We start from the raw sequence: 21,152 nt of genomic DNA on the forward strand, positions 1-21,152 counted from the left end.
TTAATGAACAAAATTTCTCACAATTCCTTTTCCCCAATAACCCTAATAACAGAGATAAAGAACAGAAGAAACCTAGCTTACTATACCAGATATTAAAATGCCTTTTATCAAATCCCTCTAATGTACTCTAATATCATTAATATTATTGCCACAACTTTAATTATAACATTCTTTTCCATATAAAAATGTAGATAAATAATTTATGTGAGATTAAATATACTGGGATTTACAATTGTGCTATAGTCATTTTTCTCATGTATATAAGTACACAGAGCCAATGAAACATTTCATACACTGAATCAAATCCTGGTTCTTATTTCAAAATATTGAAAAATAAAACAGGCCAAATAGTAAACATGTAACAAGTTTGGACTTAGTATCTTAATGGTATATGCAGTAAGAAAGCATAGTTATTTATATGATTTCTAGAATCAGAAAAGTTTAGTTAAAGGAATCAACAGAGGCAGTTGAGGTGCTAAATACATGTATGAGCAAATATGCACATAATTAAAAATCTTAAAATCAAATAAATGTGGGAAGAATATGCTGAGATCCCAAAGAAATACAATTTTTTTTGTAGGGATTTAAATTTAAGATAATATATGAACAATTACAAGAACATGCCAGTATTAACAATAAAATAAAATTACCTGTTGAACGAAAACATTGTTGAGGTGACTGGCCAGTCTCCGGGCAAAATGCTCCCGCAAATCACTGAAGCGCTGCTGTTGCTGTTTGACTGCCAGGAGCATGTCATGGCCTGAAATCAGATTATTTCTTGATTGCTTTCATGGGTAAAAAGACTTCCCTGATGTTTCATGGGTATATTCATAAAAGTATCCATATTTCAGTTTTGAAGAACCCAAAGTTTTACTGGTTTGTTTGCTTTTTTTAAAAAAAAATAGGTAAGGGGAAAAATAGGATAGCACAGTAGTTCTCAAAGAGTGGTATTTCCTCAGCATCGTTAGAAATGTGGATTCTAAGGCCTCAGCCCAGCCATACTGATCTGGGAGTGGGGGCTGGCAATCTGTATTTTAACCAGCCTTCTAGGTGATTCTGATGCCAAGTCAAGTTTTGGAATCACAGCCCTAGCAAAACCTTGTGCTCTCTGGTCTAACCAAAGCATCTACTTTGTGCCAGGTTCTGTGGACTGTACTGAAGAAAAATCATGGTGTTAATTGGATAATTGATGGAAGGAACTGAAATGAAAAAGTTCTTAGTGCCAATAGAAATATGTTTGGAAATAAGTGAAACTTGTTTGAATAGTTAATCACGTAACCCTAAACCACTTGCCCCATGTATTTCTTGTCAAAAGTATTTTGCTAAGTTACAAACTAATCGCCGATCCTTGGTCACATTTACCATTTCCAATGAACACACCTGGTCGAAGAGCTACATTCATGCACTGCAGAAGGGCATCGGCAGCATTGGTACAGGCCTCAATGCCTCTGGAAGAAGCAAGATCTCCTTCCTGAAGGGCCTTTATATGACCTTTGGCCAAGTCCATGTGGTTCTGGAATATATGTAAATATAACATTGGCACTTGCAATTTTGGGAAATTCACAGGCTACTCATTCTTATCACTAGGATTTGTAATTATTTTAAACCTTGCTCTCATAAGAAAATTAAAAAAATGTTTACAAGTGGGTTTTACATATTATCCGTTAGATTTTTATTTATTTATTTTTTGCTGTTGGTAATTTGTAACCACACTTACCACAAGGAACTCTATCTCAGACAGGAGTTTTACATTATTAGTGTTACTAAGGTGAATTAGGTGGTTGCTTTCAGAGATCTGGTCCATTTGTTCTTTCACACTTTGGAGCATTTCCTCATAACTGCTGAGTTTAAATTCAATCTGATCTACCTCCTGTAGAGCCTCATCCAACAGCTTCATCAGGATGTTCACTTGTTTTTCAGAGGCCATGATTGACTGGATGTTAGCCTGCAAAGTTAAAAACAAAAGTAACATTGTATAGTACTTAAATGTGTAAAAGTATAAAGATGAAACACTGACAAATCTCTTTGACAGTAGAATAACAAAGACTGGTATGTACATCTACACATCTACTTTGGTTCATCATTATGTTTACATTCCACTTTTTTTTTTTAAATCCTCCCTTGAGGTGTGAAGATATTTTTTCCATTGATTTTCAGAGAGTAGAAGGGAATGGGGGAGGAGGAGAAAAATATCGATGTGAGAGAGACATATCGATTGGATGTCTCCTACACGCACCCTGACCTAGGCTGGGAACTGAACCTGCAACCAAGATATGTACCCTTGACCTGGAATCAAACCTCTGACCCTCTGGTGCGCAGGCTGACACTCTAACCACTGAGCAATGCTGGCCAGGGCTATGTTCCACTTCTCACAAAGCATTTCAAGAAGGTACACTTGCCTCTATGTCAAGATTAGGGACCAGGTCCCAGTATTTTATATTTTCACAGACTGTACAAGTGCATTTCTGCCCCATTATATACCACTAGAGGCCTGATACAGGACATTCGTCAAGAGGAGGCCTTCCTTCCTCTGGCTGCTAGCACCAGCTTCCCTCTGGCACCCAGGACCTGGGCTTCCCTTGCAGCTCCGTTTCATCCAGAAGGTCGTCTGGAAGGACGTCTGGTCTAATTAGCATATTATGCTTTTATTATTATAGATTCGTAATGCTATATTTTCATTTCTGTAAATTAAGGGGCCATAGACTATGAAACCTCCAACATTTCTTCCAATTCTACTAGCTATAGGAATTTTCTATATTTCTTAACATTTATGTAAAACCCTAAACAAAAGCAAAATCACCTATGTAACACCTTAGGGCTTAGGCAAGAGGCTAGCAGTGGTATACCAGTCACTGAGGTTGCATGGAACTAATTTGTACCTGTAATACAATTTGTACTAATAGGATGTGGAAGAGCATATAGCCATAAGAAAGTTTCTTCTATAGTCTTTTTTCTTTTTTTGTTTGCTTGCAACTACATATCTTTTCTAGGCAAAGCAGTAAGAAACCACCATTCCCTTATCACTGTTTTCTAAATGTTTCTGATTACTGTTTTTAATTCCCTGAAATATAGGAGTTGCCAAACCCCAAATTAAACTGCAAAGCAATATGATGACTTGAAACATAAATGCAATATTAAACAGAAAATATAAACCACTAAGCCACATTAAGAAGGCAGGTAACATGTTATGAGGAAAAAACTTGGACAAGGAATAAAAAGTTAAAATACCAAAATTCTTTAACTCTTAAAAATATTCCTTATTCTCTGAAGGTTTTTCTTAAATGTTTACCTTGTCTAAACAAAACACTCCAAGTGTTCATATTAGATTTTTTTCACATCATCACTGCTCCTTTTAGCTCTCTACTTTCTAAAGGTGTGCATTTAGATACAGACTCAGACACTGTGTATAAAAATTAAAGGGTCTATTCCAAAACATTTCAGCAGAGGAGTCAAACATCGTTTCCCCCTGACTCTCCTGTTCTCACCACACTTATTCTGCTCCCTTTTGGTAAATGATTCCCTTATTTTCTACTAGCCCACAATAATGCTATTCTTTTGCACTGAACTATTCTGAGGTGTTTCAGAGGCTGGGTAAATCAAATCCTAAATTGGTTTCTGGCTGGCTACTTCATTTCATATCAAGAACCTCTCGAAATCCATAACCTTAGCCAACGGCCTTCACTGGCCTAACTGGCAGGAATGGTTCTGACATTTGATCAAGAACAGTGAAAGACTGTTGGCAGCAGGCAATAAAGACAGCAATATCACACGGGAGGCAGTAAAATGGGATTATCACCAGTCTTCTCAATCCACTACACATCACTAATCATAGATTACAAAATAGTCTTACCCCATCTAGCACCTGCAGCTCTCTGGACAACCTTTCAGCAAAGGCCTCAGCATTAGAAATTGCATATTCACAGCCTTCCATTATTATTTCAATATCCTGCTCTTCTCTTGCATTTAACTCTTGGTATTCATCTACTGCTTCTTCATCACCTCCTGTCACACTCTGGTTTTCTCCACTTGGAACAGATTCTTAAAGAAGGTAAAAATTAAAATAGTAAAAAAGTACGAAGGACAGTAACATGGTACTTATAGGTAAGGTCAATTATAAACACAGGTCACATTTAGTGGCTGAAAAATAGGAAAGTGGTCACATTTAGTGGCTGAAAAATAGGAAAGTGATTCAAAATATGTGAAAAACTTATTTTTATAAAAAAATGGCACCTGTTAATGTTTATTATTAAAAAAAACACATGCAGTCTAACTCAGTGACCTGTGTTAAAATAGGCTTTAGTCCCAATTTCCCCAAACACAATTAAACTAAAAAACAAATACAAAAAAACAGAAACAAAACACATGAAACAAGCCTAGCCTTTTTCATCCTGCCTGAGGTACTTGTTGCTCTAACAAAACAATTAAAAATTTAGGACACAAGAAAACAATTTGCTTTCCTTATTATCCAGGTAACATTTTTCTTCTGTTATTTTTGTTCTTTTCACCTTTGTAACAATGTTTTGTTTTGTTTTTCAGTAACTTTTAATTGAAATTAAAAAATGCATCTATGATTCACAATTTATTTAGGGCACTGAAAATATTAACTGATATTTCCGTTTCTTTGTTTAGAAAAAGTTTCACATGCATTGATAAAATTTCTAAAGATCAGCTATTGAAGCTTTCTCAACAACTCTATAGTGAAAAGAGCAACAACAACATGGCTATTTAAAATTTCAGAAATTTACATGGGTCCTTATGCTTCATAACAACCAAGAGATCAAATCTGAGATGCTTCCTAGATAAATGTTTCAGTTCAATTTTTTGAATACACTTAACATGTGAGATTTTACATAAAACTTGAGGTTAAAAGAGGTAAAATAAAAAAATAATTGTTATCCTCTAAATAAATCTCTATTAAATAAAGTTACTGATTTTCATAAACTCAATGGGACACAATTTAAATCACAAACTCTGGATGCTTTAAATATACATTATTTTCTATGAAAATATTTACATTCAGTATGACTTGACATGTTAATTCATCCTACAACAAAAACCAGCTATTTCTAAGTAACAAAGGACTCTTAAGAATTGATAATTAGGCACATTTAGCTAATATCTGAGACCAAAGAAAAAAAGAGGAAACTAAAACTTTTGGTACAGGCAATTGCAGATTACAGTATATAAATATAAGTTCTTTAGAGAGGCATCACCAAGCTCCTTGTCCTTTGAATGAGTCCATTTCAGCTCATTGTGGAAATGTTAAACTGTCATGTGTGACAGCTTATTAGCCACCAGGGAGCAGGGACTACCCCAAACTTTCTGTACAGCTCTTTACACAAGTAGATATGTAAGATAAACAAACACTAAAAAATAAAATATACACTTTAAAAGTTCATAACTGTTTCAGAAGTATTTTCTCTCCCATGAAACAGTTCTTTGAAAATTAATAATTAATAGTATCATTAATTTTATGACAGTATGGATTTTGTAGTAATAAACTTGTCCCTGAACACAATTTCATAAAATATGCAACCAATAGTACATAACAATGGCAAGTAATAAAAATATACAGAATAGAATAAGAAGAAAAGGTGTTACGCACCTTCTGTAACTTTAGGCAGTTCTGGAGAGTAAAAAGGTATGAAAAAAGCAGAGGAAAGTAAGCAAAGAATATTAGCTGGGTAGAAAAGTATACAGGCTTAAATATTTAAAATACTACCCATATTTCATCCATGATAAATCAAGGTTTAAAAGACAATATCAAAATTAACTACAAAGTGGAAAAATCCATAAGAAGCTACATTTCCAGAGTTTATTTTTCTTACTCATTTTCAGACAGTTACTAAAAATACATTTATCTTCCTATTTTCTCTTAGTCTTTTAAGGAACACTACTGACTAGTCCTTGTAGGAGAAAACTGGGAAACAGATCACTTCCTGGGGATTATTTTTAGGTCAGTTGTGACTCATGCATTTAGTCTAGTTATTTTCACTCAAGGCCCAAACCTTTCTTTATCAGGACTGACACACCCTCACAAAGGATTAGTCATAAAACACTGTTAGAAAGGACAAAATTGAAGCAATTAAAAAACACTTAAGATATCAGTTTGAGCTGGCATTTAAGTATTCAACTCAAAGATTAAAAAAAAATCTGATTACAAAAGTGAAAAAGAAAAGGCCAACCAAATATTTCACTCTACTTCAACTGCTAACAAAGTCCTCTTTTATTTATTTATTTATTTATTTATTTATTTATTTATTTAATATATTTTATTGATTTTTTACAGAGAGGAAGGGAGAGAGATAGAGAGCCAGAAACATCGATCACATCGATCAGCTGCCTCCTGCACATTTCCCACTGGGGATGTGCCCGCAACCCAGGTACTTGCCCTTGACCGGAATCGAACCTGGGACCTTTCAGTCCGCAAGCCAACGCTCTATCCACTGAGCCAAACCGGTTTCGGCACAAAGTCCTCTTTTAAAAATTATATTCTGCTGAGAATAAAAACTACTAAATCACTACTGCTAACATTCACAATGAACAGTCTTACTTACTTGGATGATTATCTCTTAAAAGGAGATGGTGATCATTTGTTTGGTTTCTAACATCACTCAAAGATTAGAGACATCTATTTCTTTTTTAATGGGAATTAATGACCATGATTTTAAAGTCCATTAAAACAGGTTTGTAAACTGAACTCCACTAAGCCAACACAATGCTTATTTGATTTATAGAAAGTGATTTTCAAAAGTAGATCCTTAAAGATCTTCTCAGTATTCTTAAAATTGTTCTCAATTTGGGTTAATATTTATAAAAATGAAAATGTCTACACCTTTGTTTTAAGCCCTGAAAAACTAAACTGTCTTTTTTTTAAGATAGACACTTCATTCTCAATAACAGTAATATTCTTCTCATTTTTAATTTTGGTAATATTTCTTAATGAGATAAATATAGGCAGGATACGTATTTTCCCATATTGTTGACTTCATAAAATATATTGGTTTAAAATACATATTAGGCAATAAATAACATCTGGAGATAAGTAATATTTAGAAAGAGGATAGAAAGCTTTGAAATTCACTCAACAGAATATTCAACCTTGAAATTTAAAAATAAAAAGATAGATAAATACATACATACATACATACATACATGCCAGTTAAAATTAAACCACTATTTAAGGCATGACAAGCTACCGTACAGTTTTTGAAGGTCATTCCCTCAACACACTCTATCACCAAGACATTGGATTCTGATGTTGGTGACAGGGCAACTCTGAGGGCTCCTATACAAGGCCAGCTTTCCTGGGGGAAGGAGCACAAGGCCTAACAGATGTGACCTGACTCTGCAAGTTCTAAGCATTAAGCCTGAAAACAGTAATGGGCTCACTAATTTATAACTGATGAGAAAGAATACTACATTTAAGGAGAGAAAGGCCCATGGCCAAACAAAAAGAGTAAGTAAAACAACATAGAGAAAAGACAGGCGCAAGTGACTAAGAAAAGGAATCGTTTGAGGCATCTGAAACTGCTCTTTTTATAGTTCAGATTGGATGAATATTGGCAATTTCAGATGTTGACAAAATAGAAGATTCTATTTTTAAATGTTAATATACAACTTAGGACAAACCTAATTTTTTCCTCAATAAAGAAGAGCAACAACTCTGTCCTTTCAACTGCTTTTTTTTTGAGATAAAGAATATAACACAAATTGCATCTACAAGGCATAGAGAACCATTTTCTCACAATGTTATATCTTTAAGAAAGAAAGTTTAAAAGAATAAAATCTCATATATTTTCAATAATTAACAGTAGAGTTTTTGTCTTGCATCGCAAAACAATCTGTAGTAACATTCCTGAAGACATACTGATGAAAATTATCCTAATTAACTTCATGTCTAAGGATTTTATCCTGATAATAACTAATATTTCTTGAGTACTTACTATATATCTGACATTGCTCTAATCATGTTTATATATTAAGTAATTTAATCCTCACAACAATCCTATGGGGTAGATACTTTTATTACCTCTATTTATTAGATGAGGGAAACTGAAACACAGAATAATCCAAGTCACACAGCTAGTAAGTGACAAAGCCAGGATTTGAACCCAGGCAATCTCCCTCCAGAGTTGTGTTCTTAACCATTACACCTATACAACTATACTCTGCACAAAAATACAGCTACAAAGATATTCATCTTAGAGTTTTTTAAAATAAGCCAAGATTTGTCCAGCTGGTTTGGCTCAGTGGCTGAGTGCCGATCTATGAACCGGAGAGCACGGTTTGATTCCAGGTTGGGCATGTGCCCAGGTTGTGGGCTCTATCCTCAGTGTGGGGCGTGTAGGAGGCAGCCAATCAGTGATTCTCATCACTGATGTTTCTATCTCTCTCTCTTCCTCTCTGAAATCAATAAAAATATATATTAAAAAAAAGCAAATATTGGAAAATTAAAAGTACATGACTAAATAAATTATAGCATACCCATATAATGGAATACTATGGTGCCATTAAAAATAAGGTTGGGTAAAAGAATAAATAAACAAGAAAAAAAAAAAAGAAAGAAATTAAAAATAAGGTTGGGTATTTAATAACATGGAAAATGTTCATGATACATTATATGAGAAAGTAAGTTACAAAACAATGTAAATTTCTTTATTTGTAAAAGTATATATGCATAGATTAGAAGAATTCTAACAAAATGTTATCTCTGAGGATTAAGTTTATGTGATTTTTATTTATTTAATTTAATGTATCATTTATCTATAATGGTCCTATAATGAATAATCACTTCTGAAATAAAAATTGTCTTTAAATTCTTTTACAAAAACGTAACTCAGTGTTCTAATTACTTTGAATAAAATCAAATTATATATTCAGTTATAGATAAAACTGATTTCACATGGACATTTTTATTTAACTTTACCTTCCAAAAGCTGTGAACTGACATTGACAAAATCAATTTTCTTCCGGAGATAGCGCTGATTCAATTTCAAAATGCATGAAATAAATGCATTCTTTTCAGCAGTGCTGCTGGCAACCCATTTATATATTTTTTCAAAATGTAAATCAAATTCAGGATTTTCCTGAAATAAAAATATACAAGATATTGTTTTTAATTATATCCCATTTTCATTACTGTAAAATCTACATTTCAATAAAACAAAAAGAAGTTGAGGCTGTTCTTGGAAAAAAAAATCACCATTAAAAATCAGTGATTTATAGAGAAAGGCTCAGAGAATTCAATTTAGAGCAAAAACATTGTTTATCTCCCAAAAGAAGCTAGATTAAAAACAACACAATGTTTTGGCCATTTTCTTCCTGTCTCCCTGAATTCTATGAGTAAAAGTATAGGATGTCTACTTAATGGCTTTGTGTCTCAGCTTCCTAATCTGCAGAGTTACAATGGTCTCTAGCTTTGATGCAGACAGTGATGGCGAACCTTTTGAGCTCGGCGTGTCAGCATTTTGAAAAACCCCAACTTAACTCTGGTGCCGTGTCACATATAGAAATGTTTTGATATCTGCAACCATAGTAAAACAAAGACTTATATTTTTGATATTTTATATATTTAAATGCCATTTAACAAAGAAAAATCAACCAAAAAAATGAGTTCGCGTGTCACCTCTGACACGCATGTCATAGGTTCGCCATCACTGGATGCAGACCTAATTTTTCTTTTTAAATTGCCTATGGGGTTTTAGAGTTTTACCTCTTCTTTGGTAATGTACTTTATTCATAACTATGATTTGACACTACTTCCTTGATAAAGAATATGTCTCTAATTATAACATATAAGAAAAAATACAATCTATATCCTCATGTGGTTTTCTCTAGAACAGGTCAGGAAAAAAGCAGAGACTGCCCCTACCTGTTTTCAATTCTGAAAATAGAGAATGATTAAAGGTGTCTCAAAAGTCAAAAAGAAGCTCATCTGATGTGAAGAAATTGCACTATAATTTCTACATGTCTCTTGAGCCACATTATAACGATAATTTCATGCCAGGCTAATTCTCCCTTGAATGTAAAACTACTTTACTACAATATAAAAATGAAAACATATGGACATATACTTTTCTTCATATCCAAAGAATTTAAAAAAAATAGACTCAAATGTTAATAGTTTACAGAAGGCTAATATATTCAATTAATTTAAAGTGTTATTTAGGGGGAACAAAATGTAAATAAAAACCTTAAAGGCAAGAGAAGTTATATCAGACTTATACTGTGAAGACTTGAGATAATTTAGGGATCAGGATTTGACCCGTGCATGGCACTATCATATTATAGTAGCATGGAACTACTAATTTAATTTATATCTCAATAAACAGAACTGAATGTCAAAAGATTAAAAACCTACATTTACAATGAATAGGTAGTTGCATTATTACTTACAAAAAAAAAATCTAAGAGTATTGGCAACTAATATGAAACTTGATGGGAAATGGTCTCTTCTCTGGGAATATTTCCCATAATGCCATAAAACAAGCTGAGTGCTCCAGTGGCAACACTCACACAAATCAATGTGTGATACTAAATGCCTAATGTTAGGCTAGGTATAAAAATTTTATGTTTTATATCCATATATAGCATATACACATCAAGGTGCCTACATAAAATAAAATAAAAAAGTCCATTAAGCAAGTCAGCAATGAGGTGTCATCTGTGAGAAAGCATTCCAATAAGCATTCAGCCAAGTTAGCGAATTATGCAAGTCAATGGGGTTATGAAGTGCAAATCTATTGAAGGAAAAAAGGCTTTTCAATAAAGGTAAGTTTCTAAAAAGCCCTTAAAGTATTTTCTCTTAAACAGAAACCTACCAAAAGAGTTTCTACTCTTGATCCCTCCCCAGAGTAACAAAAATTATTTGTTAAATAATTTATTAAAGTATTTTTTAAATCCCATTTTAATTTTCTTTCCAAACATACACATACACTCAAAGCACCCGCAAAACCCTGTTTCTGTCGTTTTCTAAAAACGGGGTGCTCCTTAGGAATAAAAGCAAAGGCCTAGTTTGTACTTAAAGGCATTTTCTATATTTGAAAGAAATCGAAGTCTACAGATACGCAGGGCTCTCCTAAAGTTGTTTTAGCTTCATTAGAAAATTATTTTTCACCTGACTCAACTGCCTGCCATTCTGTCTAGTTTTCAGTTCCTCACAGAGTGGTACCAGGGTAAGAATAAAACGAGAATTTTATGTTATCAGATTACTCTACAGAGGTAGTTTTTACTTCTTTGTGTCTTTTTAATAAATGTATGAGACTTAAAGCGTTAAATCAAAGGGCACCTGTAGTGACATTAATGCAAACCGTGCTGCTAGCCCCATCAACAGTGTCAGTGTATGTGGTACCAAGCATTCTCTGGAGCTCTGGGGTTGCCTTTGGGCTGCAGAGGAAGAGGAGGAGGGGAAGCACCTAAGTTAATCAGAGGAGTTCTCCTTGATTTCTTTGAATAAGGTATTGCTGTGGAAATCCATGCATTGTCAGTAATAAAGGTGGCCCTTTAACATGATTATCATCTTATTCAACTTTCTTGGAGTTTGAATATGGCTTAAATGAAAGGTGTAATATTTATATTCTTATATCTTATTCTTGAAATTCCTTAAAATAAGGTGTGTAACTCACTATCATTTCCTTTAATCGAGCCACAAATATCAGACGATGGCCTCAAAAGGTGCTTCAGTTGGTGATTCCATATTAATTCGTGAGGACTAAGGAAAACATGTATGACATGCCTGTTTGAACTAAGTTTTCCTGGAACAATGATTTTTTAAAAAACAATAATACACTGTTTTAAATCTGTACTAATTTATGGATTTTATACCTGACTTATATGCACAGATTCAAGGTTATTTTGCTCTAGTTTATGTCTTATACACAAACATAACTGTAGCTCAAAAAAAGCAAAAACAATGAAGCAAACATATATATGTACTTATTTTCAGTAGCCTAAGAGTGGGGAATGGGAGAATGGAAAGTTGAATGATACAGTTTAGACTAATTCTTATTTAGCTGATGGACCAGTGGATCACAAAACAGCAAGATTAGACCATTTTAAAAGACATAATACTATGCCATAAAATGAAAGACACTTTTTGAACACAGGTAAAAAAAAATTTAAAAAAAGAAAGCACTTTAAAAAACCCATACTTTAATAGCATCTTTGGCATCTACCACAGCAAGGTCTCGAAGGGCCCAAGCAATCTGCCTTTTGTAGAAATCTCCTTTATCAGATTTCTTGACTTTGACCACCTTCACCTGCACAGGGCGTTCAGTTGTCACTGTTGAATGAAACACACACTTACATTAGAAGTATTATTCACTTACTCATTTGTCATTCATTCATTCACTCATTGCAAATATAGCTGTCAGGTGCCTATACACTGTACTAAAAAAGGAGCAATATTTCATAACAAATGCTATGACTGAAGAATACTCAGAATACTAATGAAAAATTCTAAATCATGCTAGAGGGCCCGAGGCAGATTGCTTGAGAAATGATGCTCTTAAAACTCAGCAAGAAATAAAAGCTGATTAAAAAATGGGCCAAAAACCTTGACACCTCACCAAGAGGAGACACAGGTCACAAAGAAGCATAAGAAAACATGCTCCACAAATTAAAACAATAAGCTAGCTAGCACTACACATCTATTAATGTGGCCAAAATCCGAAACACTGACAATACAAAATGCTGGCGAGGATGTGAAGCAAAAGGAATTCTCATACATTGCTGGTGGGAATGCAAATGGTACAGTCACTTTGGAAAATAGTTTCTCGGTTTCTTACAAAACTAAATATACTCCTACCATACAATCCAGCCATTGTGCTCTTTGTCATCTGCCCAAAGGAGTTGAAAACAAATGTCTGCACAAAAACCTACCCACTGATGTTTATAGCTGCTTTATTCATAATTGCTAAAACTTGAAAGCAACCAAGATGTCCTTCAGTAGGTGAGTGGATAAATTGTGGTATATCCAGACAATGGAATATTATTAAGAACTAAAAAGAAATGAACTATCAAGCCAGGAAAACACATGGGTGAACTCTAAATGCATAGTATTAAGTGAAAGAAACCAATCTGAGAAGGCTACATACTGTGTGATTCCAACTATATGACATTCTGGAAAAGGCAACAATATGGAGAGTAAAAAGATCAATGGTTGCCAGGAGTGAGGGAGAGAGAGGAACAGACAGAATGCAGAGAAGATTTTTAGGGCAGGGAAAATACTCTGTATGATACTTTAATGATGGATATAAATCATTATACATTTGTCCACAACCACAGACAGTACAATACCAAGATTGAATCCTAAAGGTAAACTATGGACTTTGGGTGACTGTGATGTGTCAGTGTAGGTTTGTTTTGGTAGCAAATATACCACTATTGTGAGTGGTATTAATAAAGGGAGAGCTATGTATGTGTGGGGGCAGGAAGGGGTATATGGAAAATTTCTATCTCCCTCTCGGTTTTGTTGTAAACTTAAAGTGCTCTAAAAAATAAAGTCTTAAAAAGTATATTAATGCTATGATAGGATCAAAAATCTAGGAATAAAGCCTTTACAACCATAAACCTTACTGCAAGGCATTACAAAAAGACCCAGATACATGGAGAACTACACCATGTTCCTGGAGAAGACTCAATTTAAAAATGTAAGATCTCTCCAAAGTGAACTACAGACTCAAAACAATTCCAATAAAAATCCCAACAAAATCTGGAACTTGACAAGTTGATTCTAAAATTTAGGTGAAAGAATAAAGTACCAAACAAGATAAAATAAAAACTAAATGTAAGAAAAAACCCAGAAACAGATACACTCACACTCATCACTACAAACATTAACACAATAAATTAAAGACTATAATGTAAAAGGTAAAATTATAAAACTTCTAGAAAATAATATAGGTGAAAACTTTCATTACTCTAGGATAGGGAAGGATATTTTAAGTAAAACACCAAAAGGGGAAGACAGAAAAAATCAGACTGATTAATTTGATTTCATTTAAAATAATAAATTTCATTAAAAGACATCATAAAAAGTGAAAACATAAGCCACTAACTGGGATGCATATAAACAACAAAGGATTAGTATCCAGATTATATAAAGAACTTAAAACAGCAAAAGGACAAGCAACACTACAGAAAAATGAGAAAAAGGTCTTAACAGGCAAATTTCTTTTTTTAAATTGATTTTTAGAGATAGAGTCAGAGAAAGAGAGAGAGTGAGATCAATTTATTTTTCTACTTATTTATGCATTTATTGATTGATTCCTGTACATGCCCTGACTGGGAATCGAACCCACAACTTGGCTTATCCAGACAACTGAGATACCTGGCCAGGGCTAACAGGCACATTCCTTAGACAAGGAAACTAAATAGATAATACATTTGTGAAAAGAGGCTCAATCTCATTATTAATTAAGGAGATCCAATTTAAAACCACAATGAAATACTATTTCACAACCACCAGATTGAAAGTATTAATAGTCTGTAAAAACCCAAGTATCATGGTATGGTTAGTTTTCATTTTATATATATATATATAAAATAGAAATTCTTTTGTATCTACTCAATACTCATTTAAAAAAATTTTTTAAGAATAAATTTGCTGGTCCAACAATTTTTCAGCTAGAGAAACAATGAGAATATTTTAAAAAGGAAAAAAAATCCTCTAGAAAATAAAAGAATGCCAAACAAGAACTTTTTCTTACTACATACCCACCTGTGGCACACAAAAAACAGTTCTTTTTCTTTTTTCCTGCTTTGCAGACATTGACAATACTCAGTAGGCGTTCATCATTTGGTGTAAAAATGTCTCTTTGTAACGCATGCTTGATTGCTGTCATCTTTACTCAGCTGAAAAGGTTCGGAATATATATATTAAGTTCATTCTCAAAATCATTCTACCTTATATTGTTCCATTTATGATAAAAATTATCTTATTGATGGCTAATAAGCATAGGGAGAATGATTTAATACATTAATATACCTACATCAGAAAAATAAAAAGCTGAAAAAGAAATTAGAGATCCAGTGTTATCAAACTCTAAAATCTTTGGAAGTGCTCACCAAATATTATAATATAAAATAAAAAGTTAAGGAAAAAATTTAAAAACTCATGCTCAATCTTTAAATATAAATTTCTTATATAAAGATCTCTTACCACTCAATTACAACTCAACAGTAAAAAGACCAATAGCCCAATTAAGAACTGAGAAAAGGATTTAAAAATTTTTTTTTTTACTGATTTCAGAGAGAAGAAGGAAGAGGGAGATAGAAACATCAACGAGACCTAGATCAGCGCCTCCTACATGCCCTCTCCCAGGGATTGAGCCTGGAACCCAGGCATGTGCCCTGACCGGGAATGGAATCAGCAACCTCTTGGTGCTCAACCACTGGGCAACACCGGCCGGGCAAGCAAAGGATTTTAAGCACATAAAAAGATGGTCCACATCGTTAACATTAGAAAAATCTAAATCAAAACCACAATGAGATACCTATCACTTTACACCCACTAGGGTTGGTAACAGTGAAAAGACAAAGGTTGGTAAAGATGTGGAAAAAAAGGAACTCTCATACTGGCTATTAAAAAATGGTGCAGCCACTTTGGAAAATAGTTTGGCGATTCCTCAAAAAGTTAAATATGGACTTAACAAATGACCCAGCAATTCCACTCCTAGGTATATAGTCAAGAGAACTGAACATTTATGTCCACACAAAAACTTGTACATGGGGATGTGCAGGAGGCAGCTGATCGATGTTTCTCTCTCATCGATGTTTCTAACTCTCTATCCCTTCCCCTTCCTCTCTGTAAAAAATCAATAAAATATATTTTTTAAAAAAAGATGCCTTAAAAAAAAAAATAGGTTTCTGCCCTGGCCAGTTTCTCAGTGGTTAGAGCACCAGCATGTGCAGTGAAGAATCACGGCTTGATTCCCAGTCAAGGGCACATACCTTGGTTGCAGGTTCCTCAACCCCAGGGGAGTGTGTGTGGGAGGTAACTGATCGATATTTCTCTCCCCACCCCCATCCACTCTCTCTAGAAATCTATGAAAAAAATATCCTTGGGTAAGGATTTTTTTTAAAAAAAGGTTTTCATTTATCTCCTTTTTCTCATGTTATTCAACGTGTTTTTAAAAATATCAGATTGAGTTAAATATTTTTAATCTTATTTTTGAAAGGTATCTTTATACATATATACATATATATAGTGTGTGTGAATATACAGTACTATTTTCCAATGCAAGTGCAGTATTTCATGTATGTGAGCTTGCTTAGGAAATTAACTTCTACTTCTGATACCATTTCTATAGAAAATGAAGAAAGTATATTTTAAGTAAATGACATAGAATGAATTTTTATAACACAAGGAGACTTGTAAACAAGGTATCTCCTTTATTTTACTGTGAAAATTTTGTCTTTGCTCCAACTCAAAAAACTGCTTTTCTTACAAAAATTAGATATTCCCTCTTTCTCCTCATCTCAGCCTCTAGTCTTCAGACCTCCTACTCTTTCCTCTTTTGTCTATCTTTTCAAACCGAGCCTGGGAACAGTGTCTACTTCTCTACATCAACACTACCCCTTCAAGATCTTACTCTGTAGATAAGTTCACTCTGTTTAAAAATCTCCATAAACAGTATATATTTCCTCACGTCTCTTGTGCTACCATATACCACTTAAAAAGGCCACATGTCCTTGTTCACTGTATTCATTATAAATATCTAAATCCAAACAAAGCTAGACTTTCAATGTTGCTCAGCAATTCTTTAAAATTTCCTTCAATGATTCCTCTTCCTGCTCCCCACTAGTGTTGTTGCAAATCCTTATTTCTTTCTTCCAACTCCCAACTCCAGTACCAGCCTCCTCTCTCTCTGCAAATGACTTCATCTATTCTGCAGAGAACAAAGAAGCCATGAAGTACAATTTTTACCAATTGCCTTCTTTCCTCGTCTCTCCATCTTCACCCATCTTAACCTCCATTCCACTTATTACAAAATGCCCTTGTTACCAATTCCTTAATATGTTATAGGGCCTACATCTATGTTAAAAGTTCTATTCCACCCCATTCCCAAGCCACACAGGATACTGGCCAGTTTACTTTTCTTTCTATCCCTAGGTTTTATTAATGCAATTTCCTTTTTCTGGAATTCTTTTCTCTCTGGGAAAGTCCAACTCATCCCTCAAAATCTGTGAAGCAGTCACACATACATAATGAATAATTCCCTTTCCACTTCTCTAACACTTCCTCTATACTCTGCTAACACAGCACTTAAAACTATATTTTCTAGCTAGTTGTATTCTCTCCTCCCATTAAAAGTAGCTCCTTGTAGACAAGGACCATGTCTTACTCATCTTTGTATTTCTCTGGCAAGGACATAGTAGGCATCTACACTAATAAAAGAGAAACATGCAAATTGGTGTCACTCCGCTACCCTTCCCATTGGCTAATCAGGGAGATATGCAAATTAACTGCCAGCCAAGATGGTGGCCGGCAGCCAGGCAGCTGATGCGAACAGGGAGGCTTGCTTGCTTCAGTGACGGAGAACTCCAACATTCCCCGCCTGACTTGCTGGCCTCTCAGCTGCAACTCTAAGCAACTATGTTGCAAATAAAGAAGCTAAACAAAACCCCAGAAACCTGCTTTACTCAGCCGGGCTTCACCCAGCCGGACCGCAACATTGTATCAAATACAGACGGTAAACAAAGGCCAGAAACCTGTTTTCAGGAGCCGAGGCTTCAGAGCTAAAGCTGGCCCAGAATAAAAAAGAAAAAAAGGAGCGGTTGGGAGCTTCAGTCACCCATCAGCCTGAAAACAGCCCTCAGCCCCTCAGCCAGACTGGCCAGGCACCCCAGTGGGGACCCCCACCCTGATCCAGGACACCCTTCAGGGCAAACCAGCCAGCCCCCACCTGTGCACCAGGCCTCTATTCTATATAGTAGAAGGGTAATATGCCTCCCCGCACCGGGATCAGCATGACAGGGGGCAGTGCCCAAACCCCCTGATCGCCCTGCGGCTCTGTGTGTGACAGGGTGCAGCGCCCCAACCCCCTGATCGGCCCTGCTCTGTGGGTGATAGAGGGCGGCGCCCCAATCCCCCCCCCCCACCCCGGGCCCTGCTCTGTGTGTGACGGGGTAGAGCCATAACCTCCCCATTGGCCCTGCCCTGAGTGTGACAGTGGCGGCGCCCCAACCCCCTGATCAGCCCTGCTCTGTGGGTGATAGAGGGCGGTGCCCCAACCCCCTGATCCGCCCTGCTCTGTGTGTGACGGGGGGCGGTGCCCCAACCCCCCTGATGGGCCCTGCTCTGTGAGTGACAGTGGGGAGCTCCTCAACCCCCTGATCCGCCCTGCTCTGTGCGTGACAGGGGGTGGCGCCGCAACTTCCCTATTGACCCTGCCTTGAGTGTGACAGGGGGCGGTCCCCCAACCCCCCAATCGGCCCTACCCTGAGCGTGACTAGGGGTGGCATCGCAACCTCCAGATCCACCCTGCTTTGTGCATGACAGGGGCGGTGCCCCAACTCCCCAATCGACCCTGCTCTGAGCCCTACCAGGGGCTGCACCTAGGGATTGGGCCTGCCCTCTGCCACCCGGGAGCAGGCCTAAGCCAGCAGGTTGTTATCTCCCAAGGGGTCCCAGACTGCGAGAGGGCACAGGCTGGGCTGAGGGACCCCCTCCCCCCCCCCCCCCAGTGCACAAATTTTTGTGCACCGGGCCTCTAGTCTAATAAATTAACTAAAATGAAAACCAAGTAACATGACAATGATAACTTCCCTAAGCTTAGTTCCATCTTCCCAACTCTCACATCTGTAAACAAATGTCCAGGTTCATTTTCTCCGCTGGGTGACAGTGCTCCACGGGCTGAGATTCTTGATGGCATTCAGTGTGACTAGTAGTGTCCAGATTTTGATCTGTCATATTTGATTCTCCTCCTCCCTTGACAACATGAAATCTGCTACCACATTCTGTTATTTCCCCTCATCGACAGATTTTGTTCCCACTGTCAACGCACTAATCCAGGTTCACATCAATTACATTTGTTTAACAGTACGATATCTGGTTATCTCTTTGCAAGCTTCCACAACCCCAAAACACTCAACAAACTAGGAATATTAAAACACAGCTTTCATTAAAACACGCTCTTGCTCAGCCCTTATTAGTGTTCCCAAATACAAACCTTCCACTCCAAGCCCTGTTGTTCATTCTGGTCTTTAAATCTTTGCTTAGGTGCTTTTCCATGTGGGGAATATCACCTATCCAACCCCTAATTATATTTCACTGTTTACAGAAAGTTGATTCAATAACGATCTCATTCCAAATTGATCTCTCCATTGCTGTGGCACTCACTGTACTTACTAAGCAGTCAAGCACTTGCTGCAAACTGCTTCATGAGAGTGTAAGCTTGTGCATCTCAAAGACTCTTCAGAGACACAGAGAGAGAAGGGGGAGGAGGGGAGGGAGGGGGAGAAGGAAAGACGCGCTTTGGCATAGTTCTGTGTTCTGTCTTAGTAGGTATTCAACGAACACCTCCTGCGGTAACCTGAACTGAGTGGTAAAAACCGGCCAGATGAATGACCATTAGTGTCCAATGTTTACAACACAGTTCCTCTCTGGTTAAAAGCAACAACTGACTACGTATATGGTTCGTGGTAGAAAAAGAAAAAGAGGACTGGCCATACCTCATAAAGGAGTTAGGCATAAGGAAAGGCACTAGGTGGCCCCCGTTCATTCAGCAAATACTGATGTCATACTACGTGCGCCAGGCACTGTTCTAGGTTACAGCGATGAACACGACAGACTAGTTCATGAAGACACCACCACCAGTGCCTCCATGGCACCTACATCCTAAGGGTCACGCGATGAACTCTGACAGCCTTTACAAGCACCTTTCTGTAAAGACAGTGGATAGATCACTCTGTCCTCTTAAGTTACTTTCCAGATTTAAGAACCCACGTTTGACCGCGTTCCAGGGGCAGTCATACACTCGCTGCTGGCTCTCATTTCCTGAAATCCCGCTTGATCAGCACATTTCCTGGCAAACAGCTTGTCCCTGTGAGCGTCCGGGTGGGTTGGGCCCCGCATGCCATCAAGACATCTCAGCCCGCGGAGCACCGTCACCCGACGGAGAAAACCGTGCACGGACACAGGGAAACGCACTTAAGAGATTTAGAAGAAAATGTGTATTTGGACAAAGAAGGGGAAGGTGCTGTCACGCCCTCCTGCCCGGGTCCGAGCCAAAGAGCACATGATCAGGGTCGTTCGCCCAATGGCACCTGGTTCCTGGGCGGACCCACAGTGGATGTGTGGGGACGGCTCTCCCGGCCCCAGGGCAGCGAGGAGCTGGGGAGGCCCCGGGCGGACTCTGCGCCCGACCCAGAGGCGGGAGAGGAAGGGCGGCCAGAGCGGAGCGAGAGGTACCGACGCGGGCGCCGAGCCAGCAGGGGACGGGGGAGCAGCCCCGAGACCCCGGCGCCCGCGGCCCGCTCGTCCGTCCGCCGCCGGGACGACTGGGCAGCGCGGCCCGAGGCTTACCGCGAGGCCGGGCCGACCCGGCGGTGCCCAGGCGGGTCCTCCCAAACCGAAAGGCGACGGGGCGGGGCGGCCGCCGCTCCTAAGACGCGCCCCTCAGCGGAGCGGTGAACGGGAAGCGGTGCAGCCACCACTTCCCACATCCGGGCACGTGATAAACGACGCCGGAAGTGGACCCGGAGGAGAAGGAAAAAGAGGCGGCGGGAGGCGTGGGGAGGCGGGGCAAGGCCTGGCGGAAGGGGCGTCTGGGCCTCAGGCCGTGGGGCAGCTTCTGTCGCTCAGACACTGCCTGGGCGCCTGAGGATTTGGCCCTGGTGCTATTACACTCTGTAGAGGAGTTGTTTACCTAACAGTTTATTTAAGAAGAGATTCGGACGGTAGCCGGTTTGGCTCAGGGGATGGAGCGTCGGCCTGCGCACTGCGGGGTCCCGGGTTCGATTCCGGTCAAGGGCATGTACCTTGGTTGCAGGTACATCCCCAGTTGGGGTGTGCAGGAGGCAGCTGATCGATGTTTCTGACTCTCTATCCCTCTCCCTTCCTCTCTGTAAAAAATCAATAAAGTATATATATATAAAAAAAAAAAAAAAGAAGAAGAGATTCGGTCTAGGAACTAGAATCAGGGGTG

General features: G+C 37.8%; 1 protein-coding gene across 3 annotated transcripts in view; it reads right to left on the reverse strand.

The window, feature by feature from the left end:
• Window positions 1-20,680, reverse strand: part of EXOC1 (exocyst complex component 1) — a 53,045-nt gene extending 32,365 nt beyond the window's left edge. For 2 of the 3 annotated variants that reach the window (XM_081096961.1, XM_081096960.1), the window contains exons 1-9: window positions 20,531-20,680; window positions 14,723-14,856; window positions 12,153-12,283; window positions 8,930-9,089; window positions 5,606-5,626; window positions 3,851-4,038; window positions 1,718-1,945; window positions 1,381-1,513; window positions 651-760 (exon numbers count right to left, since the gene is read on the reverse strand). In XM_081096961.1, coding sequence (XP_080953087.1) covers window positions 651-760; window positions 1,381-1,513; window positions 1,718-1,945; window positions 3,851-4,038; window positions 5,606-5,626; window positions 8,930-9,089; window positions 12,153-12,283; window positions 14,723-14,846 — 1,095 coding nt within the window. In that variant the 5' untranslated portion in view covers window positions 14,847-14,856; window positions 20,531-20,680. The remainder of the gene's footprint in view (window positions 1-650; window positions 761-1,380; window positions 1,514-1,717; window positions 1,946-3,850; window positions 4,039-5,605; window positions 5,627-8,929; window positions 9,090-12,152; window positions 12,284-14,722; window positions 14,857-20,530) is intronic. The other variant, XM_081096962.1, reaches the window with a different exon arrangement.
• Window positions 20,681-21,152: the final 472 nt, after the last annotated feature.

Source organism: Myotis nattereri (genome assembly GCF_964212035.1).
Source record: "Myotis nattereri genome assembly, chromosome: 1".
Classification (NCBI taxonomy): Eukaryota; Metazoa; Chordata; class Mammalia; order Chiroptera; family Vespertilionidae; genus Myotis; species Myotis nattereri.